The following is a 14,746-nucleotide window of genomic DNA, read 5'->3' as shown; positions in this document are numbered from 1 at the left end:
ATAGTCAACCAGTGGGTAGGAATCTAGAGCCCGGGGTTAGGGTTCCTGTGGGACAGAGTCCTGACCGGGGTCCGGCACTCACATTAACAAGTTTAGAGCAAGTGAGTTTCCACTTGGTGGAGTGAGGGTATGATGGGGGAGGGGGAGGCAGCCACATCTTTACAGTCTGGTAGGTTGCCTCCAGCCACCCCGCAGTGCACGGTCAGGGAAGATGGTGCAAACTGCGCTGAGGCAGCCAGAAGGCAGAGGAAGCTGGAAGTCTGTTGGCGGTGAGTGAGCCCTCTTCTGAGAGGAGAGCCCTGAGGCTGTGCAGAGCCCCACAGTGGAGGGAAATGCATGGTGCCCTTGCTCAGGGGAAGCTGGCGACTGGAATCATTTTGTAATGTCTGTCAGCTGCTCTATGGCGGATTTGCAGCTGCATTTGAGTAGCTGCTAAACCGTGCCTTTTCTGTTATGATTTTAGTCAAAATGTTCTTACCTTTTCTTTGTTTGGAATTGGAAGTCCCATCCACGGCTTATCTCCAAGCTTCTAACTGGGAAAAGTGCCTTACATGGTCGCCAGGTAACCTTGCTCTACTAGGCAGCATTATATGATTTTACTAATGCTTAAGAAATGAGTACAAACTTTATTCTTTCATAGCTATTGCAGAAGAAAAGACCACCTTAGCCGGCTGTGGTGGCACGTGCTGCAATCCCAGCATTTCAGGCGTAGAGGCAGGAAGGTCTTGAGTTCAAGACCTTGTCTCAGAAAGACAGCTATGTGGTTTACTGATGCTTCCGAGCGTCTAGAAGCAATCCTAACCCCCCCCCCCCTTACTTGTGCTATTCCCAGAAGGAGAGCTTGAAGCAGAGTGGTTACAGGACGTGGGGCTGTCAACCCTGATCTCCGGGAACGAAGAGGAAGATGGCAAAGCACTGCTGTCCACGTTGACTCGGACCCAAGCCGCTGCCGTGAAAAAGAGATACAACACGTATACCCAGACCCTGAGGAAAAAGACCAAGCAGCCTGTCAGGGACGTGAGAGACATCTTCGGAGTCAGCGAGTCTCCTGTACGTAGCAAACGTGGTTCCAAAGAAGTTTGCTTTGACCTAAGGGCGGGAGGGTGTGGCGGAGATGGAGAGACATGTCAGACGCGGCTGGGCCATCTTGACTCTCTGAGGGAGCTAGAGCCAGAGCACGGCTGGGCCTTGAGTAGTCGGTCGTCATCTCCATGGCTGCTTTTGCCTGCCCCCCAAGTGTACTCCCGCCTATGATGAAGTTGCTGTGCTGCTTCTTTGATAGTAGAGTGAACTTGTAAAGTTGAGAGGCTCGGGGCCTGAAGCTCAGCCTTGAACGGGAACTCTGAGCTAGGCACAGGGGCCCCAGGGGAAAAGACCCGAGGCCGTCTTCTAAGCAACTCTGAGAGGGATGTTTTAAATGATGGTAGGGAAATGAATAGAGTAGCCTTTAGGTTCAGAAAATTTAATATGAGAACCAAATGAACAATTAAAAATACAGTTAGGTATCATGGTCCTTATGAAACGGCTGATTAGAGTTCCACCCTGTCCATAGCAGTCCTGTGGTCAGTTTCTATCCTGGCACCATTAATATCTCTCTCTCTCTCTCTCTCTCTCTCTCTCTCTCTCTCTCTCACACACACACACACACACACACACACACATTTCTGCATCATCTTGGGTGACAGATAATTCTATCAGCATACTTCCTCTTTCCTTCTGTGAGCCATTTCAATGTCCCGCGACAGTGTGTCTCAGTACAGCAGATGTTTATTGAATGAACTCTATATGTGTGCCGCTTTCCCTGATGCTATCCAGAGAAGACTCATGGGACTCTGGGTTGCTGCACATGGCCAATAAAGGAAATTTGGTACTGTGCTACAGCAATGGAATGTGATATTCTGCCTGAGGGCAGGTCATTCAATCAGTCTGATTTAGGCTCTACACCTGTCCCCATTGCAACCTCTGTCATGACATAGTTTAAGGCATCGAGGATGTTAGGTAGTATCTTAGTTAGGTTTCCTCTTATGACCAAGGCAATCCTCGTAAAGGAAAGCATTTAACTAGGGCTTATTCAGTCCATTCTTCACCATGGCAGGGAGCTTGGTGCACGCATAGCTCTGGAACAGTCGATGAGAGCAACATCCTGGTCTGTAGGCCGAGGTGGGGCAGATATGCTGGGTCTACTGTGGGATTTGAAACCTCAAAGCCCACCCCTAGCTACACACTTCCTCCAGCAAAGCCACACCTCCTAATCCTTCTCTCTGATGACTAATTATTCAAATATGTGAGCCTATGGGGTCATTCTTATTCAGACCGACACAGATAGTGATCATGGATAAAGATTCCAATTTGTGTCTTTGCAGGTTGCTTGTAATGTTTTCTCTTAGAGACAGTCATCATAAAGGGTAGTTGTCAGGGAACTTGCATATACCCAGTGAACACATGCACCTGGGATAATAATATCCTGGAATAACACTGCCTTTCAGAACTTTCTAGAATGATAGCAGTCTTCTTTTTCTGCTGCCTAGTGTGACAGCCTCACCACATTTGCAGCAAGCAGTTTAACTGCATTTGATACTTTGTATAATCTTAGTTGATCTAAATCTAACCAGTCACATATGACTTGTAGCTCCTGTGATGAACACCAGATTGTTACATTGTCTGTTGGGCTATAACTTGCTGTGCATTGTGAGTTCTATGGCATTTGAATTTTCAACTTTGTTGATGTCCATGTCTTTCTGGATGGAAGGATTATTATTAGTAGTATTAGTATTATTTTCCTCTAGCAGTAATGGAGTAAAGATGGCTTCTGCACCTCGAAGCTGGGAGTTCAGCTGCAGATGTCCTGGCAAAGATGTCTGTCAATGAAAAGTTTGTCCTGATAGATTCAGTTTCCTGTGTTGCCTTTCCATTGCTTCTAGGCTCTTCTTACAGTGGTCTTGAAAACTTTGCCCACTTGCTTTCTTTGCCAAATCTGTTTCCAGCTACTTCAGACAAATGTCTGGGCTCTACTCCAGCAAACTGTGAGACAGAGAAGGTCTATAGGCTGGTCCTGACTCCTGTGTCTGCCCCTAAGGTGCTGTTCTCCACCTGGTGGTCGTCTGTGGAGAGTCTGAGGCACGTTTAGAAAGTGGGGTTGGCTGGTAGAAGTCATGGGAAAAAAATCAGGGTTTCTTGTTCAAATTGTTTCTGTTAGGCTGTAGTCATAGTGGTGAAACTAGCTAATATGCTTAAAACTGAATTTCTAAGCTGGGCTATGGTGGGGGTGTATGCCTTTAATCCCAGCCCTAGGGAGGCAGAGGCAGTGGATCTCTGTGAGTTCGAGGCCAGCATGGCCTATAGAGTGAGTTGCAGGACAGCCAGGGCCACACAGAGAAACTCTGTCTTAAAAGACCAAAACAAAACAACAACAACAACAAAAACCTTGAATTTCTAGTAACAACACAAAATAGTAGGTTATAGGGTCCTTTGTGGCCAGCCCTTTCTTTGACTCTGCCCTCTCTGAAGGGACAGATACAGTGACCACTTCTTTTTTCTGGGGTGGGGTTCAGTCAGCCGTGAACTGCTGTTTCCAGGCAGGACAGTGGATCTAGCTCAGCACCCAGCACACACAGGGTTAAGAGAGAGTGATGAGTGACATCAGAGCTTCCCTCCTCTCTGCCTTTGCCTCCCTTCTTCAGTTACAGCCCAGTTTCAGGGTGAAGTGGGAACAAGGGTTAAGGTGGGTGGCGGCAGGCAAAAGAGGGAGCTGAGAATCCTAGTATTGTGTGTGCTGCTTAAAAAGTCCAGGCTGCCCCTTGTCAGACACGCAAAAGCCACGTAAACCTAGCCTTTGCGAAAAGCACCTCGCCTTCCCGTTATATAAGGTCTGATCTTTTCCCTAAACGACTTCAGCATCTTTTGTGAGTAAAGAAACTCGATGCCTTGTAAGGAATGCACTGGAACTTTTTACCTTCCTGTTTTAACAACACAAACACCACCTCCTCTTGCTCGTCTGTCCTGATTTGCCTCTGGCCTCCTGCCCTGCCTCTCTTCCTCCCTCCTCTGCTTCCCCTGAGTCTGTGTCCCCTCTTCCTCATCTTCCTCTTCTCTGTTTCTCCCTTCCTCCCTCTTTCCTCTCATCATTCATTATCTTTGGTGCCCTTTGCCAACATTGAGTTAATATTTGCTTAAAATTTTCCATTTCACTTTCTTAGTAATTTTGAATTATATACATGTGTGTGCGTCTGTGTCTGTGTGTGCGCATGTGAGCACACCTGTACACGTGTGTGTGTGTGTGTGTGTGTGTGTGTGTGTGTGTGTGTGTGTGTGTGCATTTGGGTACCTCATTGTGCTGTACTAATAGACGTCAGAGGACAACATCCATGACCTTCTCCTACCATGTGGGCCCTGGGGAGTGAATTCAAGTCATCATGCTCCTTCGCCTGCTAAGTCATCTTACTGTCCCTAAATGTCTCAGTTTCAGGAGGAGATTCTGTACGGATCTTAAGTGTATGATTCAACCAGTGTACTTAGCAAGTGACAATATGAATTCAGTAGTTTGAAAAACAGGTGCTGAAATTATGTTAGTTTCCCTAAAGTTTTTACACATAGAATTCCGAGCTTACGTTTCCCCTTCCCTTGGAACTGCAAAGGAATCTTCCATCCCCTGTTCGGAATAGTCACCAGGGAGGTGCCATGCCTACCACAGGGCAACCCTGCTTCTTTAGCGACTAAGAGTAGAAGTGTTTTCATTTTCGTTTTGTATTCTTGGGATTTGAAACTGTGCCAGCTCCACCCTTTTGTGAAATTCACGGTGTCTGTACTAAATGAAGATGTTGAGCACTAACAAATATTTAAGCAATTCTGAACTCCTTTTGCTCGCCATGTATGGCCTTTGGAGCCCCTGCTAAGTGATTCTTCTGGTTGCACTGATCTCTGTCTCTCGATTCTTCTCTTTTGAGTTCCAGGGTTTGTGTGTGTGTGTGTGTGTGTGTGTGTGTGTGTGTGTGTGTGTGTGTGTGTGTGTGTGTTGCATTCTTGAGAATCCCTTGAACCTCAATTTGTGAATGTCAGTACTTTGGCCATGGTTGAGTTTGTAATTGGGAATTTAATTTTCAGAATTGAATACTTACTACTACGCCCATTCTCCGTTCCTTTGAGTTGTCTTTCTTTATGGTAATCTGTCTTTTGGTGTTGTTGGTTTTGTGTACAGGGATTAAGCCCAGGGCTCACACATGCCACCCCGCCCTGTGTGCCCAGCTGCACCCATACTTGTTTCTTGGCTGCAATAACCAACTAGCATGTTGAACACAGTGGCTCAAACTTAACCTCCCAATGCCTGCTCCTTTCTGTGAGTGATTTCCTTCCGGGTGATGGGATTATTTTTAGAGCCATTGTTTTCCTCTTCCCATTGTTATTGTTAGATTGGTTTTTTCATCCCTGGTTGTTGGTGTGGTTTTCTTCATGGATGACTAGATTGATTGCTTGTGACTAGTGGTTTAGTGACCATGTAGTTCGTGTGGACCCGATTCCTCACCAAAACTCTGCTGTGGGAAGGATTTGGGGTCTGTGCGTGGACAAGTGCATCATCACCTGTCACATTTTGCTTTAAGACATGTGACAATTAATGATTGAGTGACAAGATTCCCCAAGAACCCTGTCCTTTACAGGCAAAGCAAACTTCCCTTTCCTACTCTTGTCCCTGTCTTCCAAAAAGCCCCTGCTGAGCCGCGGTTCAGCCTCCCTGCCATCCATGACCACTACTTCCTCATCAGAACAGCCACCACTCTGCCAGCAAAGGTCAGTGTGGCACCCGGAGTTTGCCGTCCAGAGTTAGGTCAAGGAAAGACTTTGTCTGGCCCTCTTACCAAGAAAACAGCTTTTTGTTGTTGTTTGGTTTTTTGTTTGTTTGTGTTCAGTTTTTCATCGCTTTTTTTTTGAGTTGGGTTGCATTCCAAACCTTTTCCTTTCTTTCTGAATATGGAGGCTTGGGGACTAAGTGTGTAACTTCTGCTAATTTGTCACTTGTATCTTTTCCCAGGCTGAGCCCTTACCAAACCGTTTTTGGGTTTTAATCTTCCTATAACTTCTTTTCTGCTAATGAAATGTTGAGCGCCTTCCAAGGCTAAGTCTTTTAAACGATGCTCCATCTTCTGCCGCTTAGTTTGACTGGTAGGGCAGATGAGACAGAAGTCTGTGGGTTTTATTCTCCTGATCGAATTTTCTTGTACGGATTAACTAGTTCCTTTAAAAATTGATGTGCTTTTTTTTTCCTCTCCTAGTTTTCAAAGGAATATATAATCTTTCCTGGAAACAGAAAATATGGTCAGTCAGGACGAGAAATGACTATTTTTTGGGCCCAAATACATTTTATGATTTCACTAGATAGCCAGTATATTAGTTTTCCAATGGTGCCTTGTAGTGAGGGAATAGAATGCTTAGATCTTGTGTTAGCCATGGTATGCTAAGTCAAAAGTGCTAAGCCAGTGTCGGGCTCCATAACACATGCTCCGTACCCAAAGGCATTACCCCAGGCTTTGGAAGACATGAGTAAATATTCTCTTCACAACACATTGAATAGGGGAAACAATCAGTCTAATTCATACCCAGTTTCATAATTGGTTAAGTATTTAGCCCAGTAGTACGTGACTGATCATTGACGCTGCAGATACGGCCATGTGGTATGCTTGTATGTATTGTGTTATATGTAATTTAGGTGGACGCTTAACTGCACATAGCAGAAGCACAGGAAGTGGCCAGCTGTGCTAATAGGAGGGTTTCTCTTTTAAGGTGGAACTGTGGTAGACTCTCCTTTTTCTTGCCAACTCCCTTTTGCTTTTCTGTGTTGTCTTCCACACAAGCCCTCCTCCATTTACTGAGGAGTCAGATGGGCACCAGATGGGCAATTCCGGAATTGATCAGTGGCCATATCATCTAGGCTCACTTTCCTGGAAATCCTTCTTGGGAGAAATCCAGTTACTTCATGGCTAGAAGTGCATCATCCTTAGCTTCAAAGGGACCTGAGGTGCTGCAGTTTTCTTGGTTTCAGTTAGACATGGAACACTCCCTGGGGCGGGGATCAAGGTCCTGTTCCTGAAGACAGCGGACTGCGGGCAGGAATACACTTGACAGGCTTCCGCAAAGGAAAATGCACACTTCATCCCCAGAATTTATTCTGATCTCAACGTTGAAGGGCAAAAGGCTAAATGCAATAATGGATATATATACAGTCATAGCCACAGCTGTCTCCCTCGACCCACGTGAATATAGAGATAAAACTCACAACCATGTCTGAACTGAGACGTCATCCCTGTGCTAAAATGCACTTTAATTTTTTTTTTTTTAAGTATCCAAATGATTCTCTTATACCAACTCAGTTTTGTGAAAAGTTTGGGATGCAAATCTGGATGAAGACACGATATCAGTTATCCCTGGGAAAGGTGGGGTGGTGGTGGTGGTGGTCCACTGGTAAGGTAAAAGCAATTGAGTTTCAGGAGGTTTGAAGAAGTAATTTTTTTTTTAAGCCCATCAGGCAAACTAGGGAAAGGATGGTCGTTTACATTGAAACAATGGGGGGGGGAGGGGAAGAGATATTCAAACTAAGGAATAAGTAATCTAATAGTTAAACCCACGTGTTCCCACACGCTGTGCCTGTGCTTTTGACAGCAGAAATAACCACTGATCATGGTTCCTGAGTGCCCGCTTTAGAAACACATACATTACCTTCTGGGTTGAAGCTAGGGTCTCACACGTGTTACACACTCCCCAAAGCCAGGGTCTCACACGTGACCCCCCCCCCCACTCCAGCACTTAGCATTGGATCTATTTTAGTACAGTTTCAAAGACGGTGAATGTGGGTTTGTAGCCACCCGGGGGTGCTGTGTCAACCCACGGCTTTATGTTATGGCCTGTGTGTGCCATCTGGCATGAGTCTTACGTTGTGCTCAAGCTGTGCTCTGAGGTAGGATCTAAGGGTGGATATGGGTGTATTTTGGTTCATGGCTCAGAAAACAGAGCACAGCCATCTTTTCTGCTGCACACCCTTCCTGATACAGGGGACGGTACTTTTCTCTTAGACCCACCCACCCCCTTGGTCCTCTGAAGGCAATGATGGTGATGGGTAGTTCTGTAGGCCTTATTGTTGCTGAGCCTCTGGTAAGAGCTAGTCTAGCCGGTACTTATTCACGCTGGCTCGGGATCCCGTCGAGCATTCTGCTGAGTGGTTTGCATGTGTCCAGCTTGGTTCTGAGTACTCGTCATTTGTAGCTGAGTTCTGGAGGGAAGTACCCTCAGCCGGTACTATAAACAGTACTTACTGTTCTGCAGAATTGTCAATAATTTTTTTTCCAATTCAATTATATTTCTTATGAAAGTGACAGCCCCCCCCCCCCCCCCGCTATAAGTCTGTCTGGTTGGCAGCAGGCATCGGCAAGCTCTGTACTACTTCCTCAGTGTGGGGACTCTTACACAGCCCACAGCCGGCCGGGACATCCGAGTCCTCTTTGCTTTTCTCAAGCACTTCAGCTTTCCTTGGGTACAGCTGCCGTCCCTTGGAAGGACTGTCTCTGAAATGAGCGTGTCAGCCCAAGGAGGACCTTACCCTTCTGTTGTTTACTTCACCCTTACTGGTTTCTGTTAATTCATTTGTGGTGAGGTTACAGTGGCCTCGGATCTCTCTGAAATTACTGTATCCGTATTAGCTTTCTTCTCTCAATTTGTCTTTGTCAGAACTGGTAACTGTATTTTCTTTCTTTTCTTTTCTTTTTTTTTTTTTTTTCTCTCCAGTGTGCCTGATCCTTGATAAATGTGTATTTACTAACAGACTGCTGTGTTTCTCTGTTGTCCTGACTCTGGGTCCTGGGTAGGACAGGAAGGTCTGTGCCCAGTGCATGAGTGGAAGGTCATTGGTAGCAGCACCCTTGCACGTGTGTACCCACACCCAATCTTAGCCCATTTTATGTTGTTACAAAGGACTGCCCACACCCTGGGCCGTGAGTACAGGACAGGGGTTTATTTCTGCTTTGGAGGGCGGAGCATACAAAAGTCAAAGAGTCACAAAGTTGAAGGACCAGACCGGCAGATGTCCGTGCTGTGTCGTCTGTGGTAGAAGATGAAAAGTGAGACAGGGTAAGCCTGTGAGGACGCACACCTCCTCTCTAGGCAGCAACCCCACTCCCAGAATGAGAGCTCCAGACCCTGAGCTCCTTGGTGAGCTGCCACGTTAGTGCTGACCAATGGGACTAAGCTCCGACGAATGCTCTGAGAGTCGGCCAACCGTGGGGCAGTTGTGCTGGAAGGGAGGAGAAACGTGATTTAACGTCTGTCCGTCCCATAAAAAAACTAGTAGTTTGCTTTTATTTTCCCATAGAATTCTGGAGTGACCCCCATAGTGATGTCTGCTCTGGTCCCTAGCCAGGACAGTTTCCCTGAGCTCAGAAACGCACCAAAAGAAGGCAGCACACTTCAGCTGGGCGCCTCTCAGACTTCACGTACCTGCAGACCACTGCTAGTACTCGGGCTGGCGAGAGGGCTGTGAGATCTCCCCAGGAAAACACTTTTGCAGTCGGTTGTCCTGAATCACCCTGTTGCCCTTTCTCTTGTTTGAGTTTTATGGATTTCCCTTTTGCTTGAAAGCATTGTTGTGCTATGGAATTCTTAGACTCAGGACACCCATAACATTACCAACTGGTTTTTCGGGAATTTCTATGTGTTTCTGAGTGTTGGTGAACTCAGATGATTCCAGTGCCTTTTGGGTTCCATTATTTTGATTTAGGGACAGGATTTCCCAAAGCCCAGGCTGGCCTAAACTCACTAAGGATGGCCTGAGCTCCTCCTGACCTTCCTGCGTCTGCAGACCATCATATCCAGCTTAGATGTGTTTGCATAGAAGTATCTTCTTATCGCCAAGTGACCAGGTGTGACATGGGTGTGTGTGTGTGTGCATGTCTGTGTGTATGTGTGAATATGTGTATAAGTATGTGTATGTGTGCATGTGTGTGTGTCTGTGTGCACACATGTGTGGTGTGTATGTGTGTGTGCACACAATGTGTATGTGTATGTGTGTGTGTGCCTGTGTGCACACGTGTGTGGTGTGTGTGGTATGTGTGCATGTGTGTATGTGTGTGGTATGTGTGCACGTGTGTGTCTGTGTGCACACGTGTGGTGTGTGTGTATGTGTGTGCACGTGTGTATATGTGTGTGTGTGGTGTGCGTGTGTATGTGTATATGTGTGTGCATGTGCACATGCATGTGTGTCTGTGTGCACACGTGTGTGGTGTGTATGTGTGCATGCGTGTATATGTGTGTGTGTGAGTGTGTGCTCACTCTCCATCCTGACCAGAGCTCCCTGTGTTGCTGCTTCGCCAGAGTTTCCATTTACAAAGCAGTGAGTGCTTTTCCTATTCAACTACTTTGTGCACCTTGGAGGAAGCTTATGCAAATGGCGGTTCCTAAGATCTCATGGAATGGCTTAAGATTTCCATGATGTCTGTCTAGTATGTTTAATGTTTCAGGAAGTTGATTCAACCATAGAATATATATTTTTGAATCTTCCTGGCATGGAGCCTTTGTGAGAAACGCTGCTAAGTCTTAATGGCTATATGAGAGGTGTATGACTGTGTCCATCACAAACCTTGGCTCCCAGCACACTTCACACATGCTGAAAACCAGAGTTCCCAGGACTCAGTGGGTGGGGCTGAAATAGTTGGTTCAGTACTGCGAGTTAATGAAGCCCTCAGTCTAATAACGATTTCTTAATTGAATAGAGAGAGAGAGAGAGACTCGCCTCCTTAACATGAACCTATAAACCATTGTGGAATGAAGGCACAAGTTCAGTTATTTATTTGTCTATTACTCAATACATTGAGGTGGCATTCAGCCATAAAGACATAAAAGTGTGTCCTTTACAGGAAACAGATGGAAGATGAAGATTGTGCTGTTCTATGAAATAGTCCAGACTCAGAAAGACAAATATGAAATAATTTCTGTGAGCCCAGTCTTAAAGCAGCGTGTTTTCTTCAGGCAGCTGTGTCCTTAGAGGGTAAAGGCTAACCCTGCGCTATGAGGCTTGAGGTTGAAAGGTCAGTGCTGACGTGACAGCCAGGCATGAATCCGCCAACTCTCACATTTCCACTCTGCTCCCCTCAGCATGGAGGTGAATGCGTAGTGCTCATGGGGCACCCCAGAGCATTCTCCCAGCTGCATGTGATCATCACAGGTAACACTTAGTCTTTAGTTGGACACGTAGTGCTGTAGAGTGAAATCACGTTATTCATACACTCGGGGAAGAAAAGAGGATGTAGGCGGGCAGCTAACCATGTCTGGCTTTGAGACAAATTCTGTTATAGTGCGATTGTGGATTAATTGGTAAGTACTGTACTGACACGCAAGCAGCTGTGTGTCTTTGTGTAATTTTGTAAACCACACGTACGGGTATGAGCTCTGCTGTAATGCATAATGAAATATGGGCAGGTTTGCAGCGCCGAGCTGGAGAGAAATGACTTCCGCTTGTTTTCCTTAGCCTAGTGATTCTTGTGACCATGCTGCTCAGTTGGATGATGCCAAGGAAGAAAAGGAGCTTCCAGGAGTTACCAAACCCAGTGGCCCTCTGGTAAGTTATGGAAAGATGTACGGGGATAAGGAAGAAGCCGTTCCTTTAAGACGGTCATGCACAACAGTGTAGTGTGAGCCAGGTGGTTGCACAGCCTCATCCAGTAGCATCATCGATTTCTAAGAAAAATGATCGGCAGCAAATGAGCCGTGTTTAATAGGTAAACCTATAACTGAGTGCATGTTCTGTAAAGACAGACGCGTAGCTCAGTAACTGTGCCTGGATTTCCTTTTTGTTTCCTCGTTCCCCGCTGCAATCACGCCTGCTGTCCGCTCACACCCAAGAGGGAAGAGCCAAGTGAGGGTAGGACAACGGCCAGGTCCCCCGTTCCCGGAAGCCAGGGAACTGTGGCTCCATTCATGGCTCCCTGGAGCTTCATCTCAAATCTGTTTCCACTTGTAGCACATCCATGGCATGGATGGGGTCTCAAACTAAAACCACGGGAAAGAAAGCCAGGAAAAACATTCAATTTATGTAAAAACACGAGCAATATGAGGTAACCCACAGTGATGGAGAGACCATTGGTGACTTCCTGGGGAATTAAGATAGAGAAAGTAGGGAAGGATAGATTTCCCCAAAGGACATAGATCCCTCAAAATGAGCATATTTGGGGGATGCTGGTGGCGTTTGTATTAACTAATCTTATAAGATTTAAGTTTTGTTCAAAATTTGTTAATTTCCTTAAGGCATATGCTTAATACATACCCTATTTTTTAGTTTAGTTTTGCAGATAATTACTAATCAGCTCCATCTCAACCACCTGGTTACAGTCAAGTCCATAGCAAGTCTTACAGTTTCAGTAATAACGCAAATGATGTTTACTCTTCAGTACGTTGCTTACAGTGTGTGCACGAATGGCTGTTCATACATTGCACATGGCTGATCTTTGACTCTGGGTGACAAATGGCACTAAGTTTGGTACTTACAAAGATTTATAATCCAACTGCTGTCATGAAAATCTTAGTCTACCAATCACTTCTCATAGAGATAAAAGAAGTCATTTTTCTTATGTTCAGTCAACACAGATGAAATATTCACTGGAGATGTTCGTCTGTTGAAAAGGCAAAGTAGTCAATCTAGTTTACTGCCAATGTTTTAAGTGAAAAATCAAATCCAACACTTGCCATTGATTTATAACTCACTGCAAAATACAATCATGCCATCTGTTGAGAGTCATCGGTTGCATCTGTGTGTGTTTCCTGTGAAAGGAAATCTGAGGAACCTTGATTTAAACAAGTAGGAGTTTGTTTTAATCACAGATTAAGAGACTGATGATGAAAGAAAAAAAAATCAAAGCCGGTACAGTTGCACAATGGTGACTTTACTATGGGGACTGACTTCCTCTTCATGATGCCTCTGTCCCAACCCTGTGGTTAGGAAACCAAGCTGATGTTCCCCAGGAGCATCAGCCACCTGGCTGGCTGGTCGGCTTCAACATAAATCCTCACTTTTCCTGGCATTTCTCTTGTTTTCCATGGTCAGCCTGTAATACCCTTACTAAGTTGAGAGGATGTTTTCCTCTTGATTGCTTAGACCTTAGTCCCTTAAAAATAAGTTATCTGGGTTTCTTATTTAAACTTTTTAGTTCTTGAATGCTATGAATCTTTAATTTATTCTGGATTCTGAGCTTTCTCCTCTCTCTTCGGTTTCTAGAGATTTTCTTCCGTTGCATCTTGGATTAACTTTTCTTCTCAATTCCTGTGGCCCATCTCTCTACAACAGAACTTGCACGATGGTTGCTTTTGTTTGAATCATTTTTTGCTGTTTGCTAAGTTTTTATGTTACTCTCTCTGTCATGTATTCTAAACTTTTTCAACATTGTGTTTCAAATTATTACACTCTTTCCTGGTTATAGTTGTATGATTATTTAGCTTCCTGACCCTGCATGTATTTCAGAAAACATATTCTTATTTCCTAAGAGAAACTTCTTTTTAAATTCATGTACCGATATGTTCTCAGCCAAAGTGGCCGCTTAAAACTTTGAGAATACAAGTTGTTTTTACACCTTCTCGAAACTGGGGCATAATTTACAAATAACACACCACACTTCAGGTGTGTCATTCAGCTGGTTTTAACATATGTGCTCCCCGGAAAAATCACAGTCTATGAAAGCGTAGAAGATGGCCATCGCCACGGCATGCTCCCCCGTTCTTGTGAGCGGCCCGCCGGCCGGCCCATCTTTGCTTCAGAGGCAAACCGTGTTGTACCTTCCATCACCTTTGCCCTTTTTCGCCTCCATTTACGGAGAATTTTTAAATGCAAGACTGCTTTAGCATTTGCTTTCTTTCAAACATAATCTTAAGATCTACAGATCTTTACTTACAGTCTTCTAGAAGGTAATATTCCATTTCATAATTGTGCCTCCCGTTGCCATATCTCTTTGCGTAGGGGTGGATATCTGGATCACTTACAGTTTGGGCTACTGTGAGTAACGCAGCCATGAGCACCCTGCAGCTCCAGGGTGTGCATTCGCATTTCTCGTGAGCAAAGAGCCCACTCGATTCAGATTGTTGCCAAGTACTAACCACACTCCTCGTCAGCACACACCGCTCGCTGCTCTCAGCCAGGAAGAATTGCATAGGTAACACCCAAGAGAGCGAAATTCTGTTTTCAAAAAACGCTACAGTCAGAAATAACAAGCAGAATCGCTCTTCATGTATACCCTGTGTAGAGGATGCCGTCAGCTAGCTCTTGGTGCTTGTGGGCGAGCTCACATGAGACAATAAATAACTGGCTACCGTGTGATATTTTCAGTATCTTCAGTGTCTAAGGTATAAATATTTAGTGTTTTCCCCATACTTTCCAAAGGTAAATATTTTACGCGGAGAGCATACTAACTTCAGTGAAGAGGTGTGCTCGGTGGTGCAGAGAGGGATCTACCCCTGGGTGAGCGAGCACCTTCTGGTGAGGGAGCTGGAGCACTCCTGCTGGGCGGCAGCTAGAGTCCTGAACTCGAGCTTCCAGTGATTGGAGTATCTCTGGTCTAGCCTCTGGTCCCTGGGTGGCTTTCGTTCTGCTTCCCAGACCGCCCCACAGCAAAGGGAAACAGCCACACACATATCCCCAAAGGGAGAGCTCAGCACTCATGGCTGTGAATTTACTGCTTCTATGCAGTCTTTGGTACAGCTGAACTTAATGATTTTTTTTTTTTTATTG

General features: G+C 45.4%; 1 protein-coding gene across 1 annotated transcript in view; it reads left to right on the top strand.

Annotated features, from left to right (window-relative positions):
• The window catches only part of Arhgap28 (Rho GTPase activating protein 28), a 140,576-nt gene that overhangs the window by 92,228 nt on the left and 33,602 nt on the right, over positions 1–14,746 (top strand). The window contains exons 3-4 of the mRNA XM_051190904.1: positions 833–1,050; positions 11,501–11,590. Of these exons, the coding sequence (XP_051046861.1) occupies positions 833–1,050; positions 11,501–11,590 (308 nt within the window). The remainder of the gene's footprint in view (positions 1–832; positions 1,051–11,500; positions 11,591–14,746) is intronic.

The sequence above is a fragment of the Phodopus roborovskii genome, unplaced genomic scaffold, assembly GCF_943737965.1.
Source record: "Phodopus roborovskii unplaced genomic scaffold, PHOROB, whole genome shotgun sequence".
NCBI lineage: Eukaryota > Metazoa > Chordata > Mammalia > Rodentia > Cricetidae > Phodopus > Phodopus roborovskii.
This window is presented reverse-complemented; position numbering and strand designations above follow the sequence as displayed.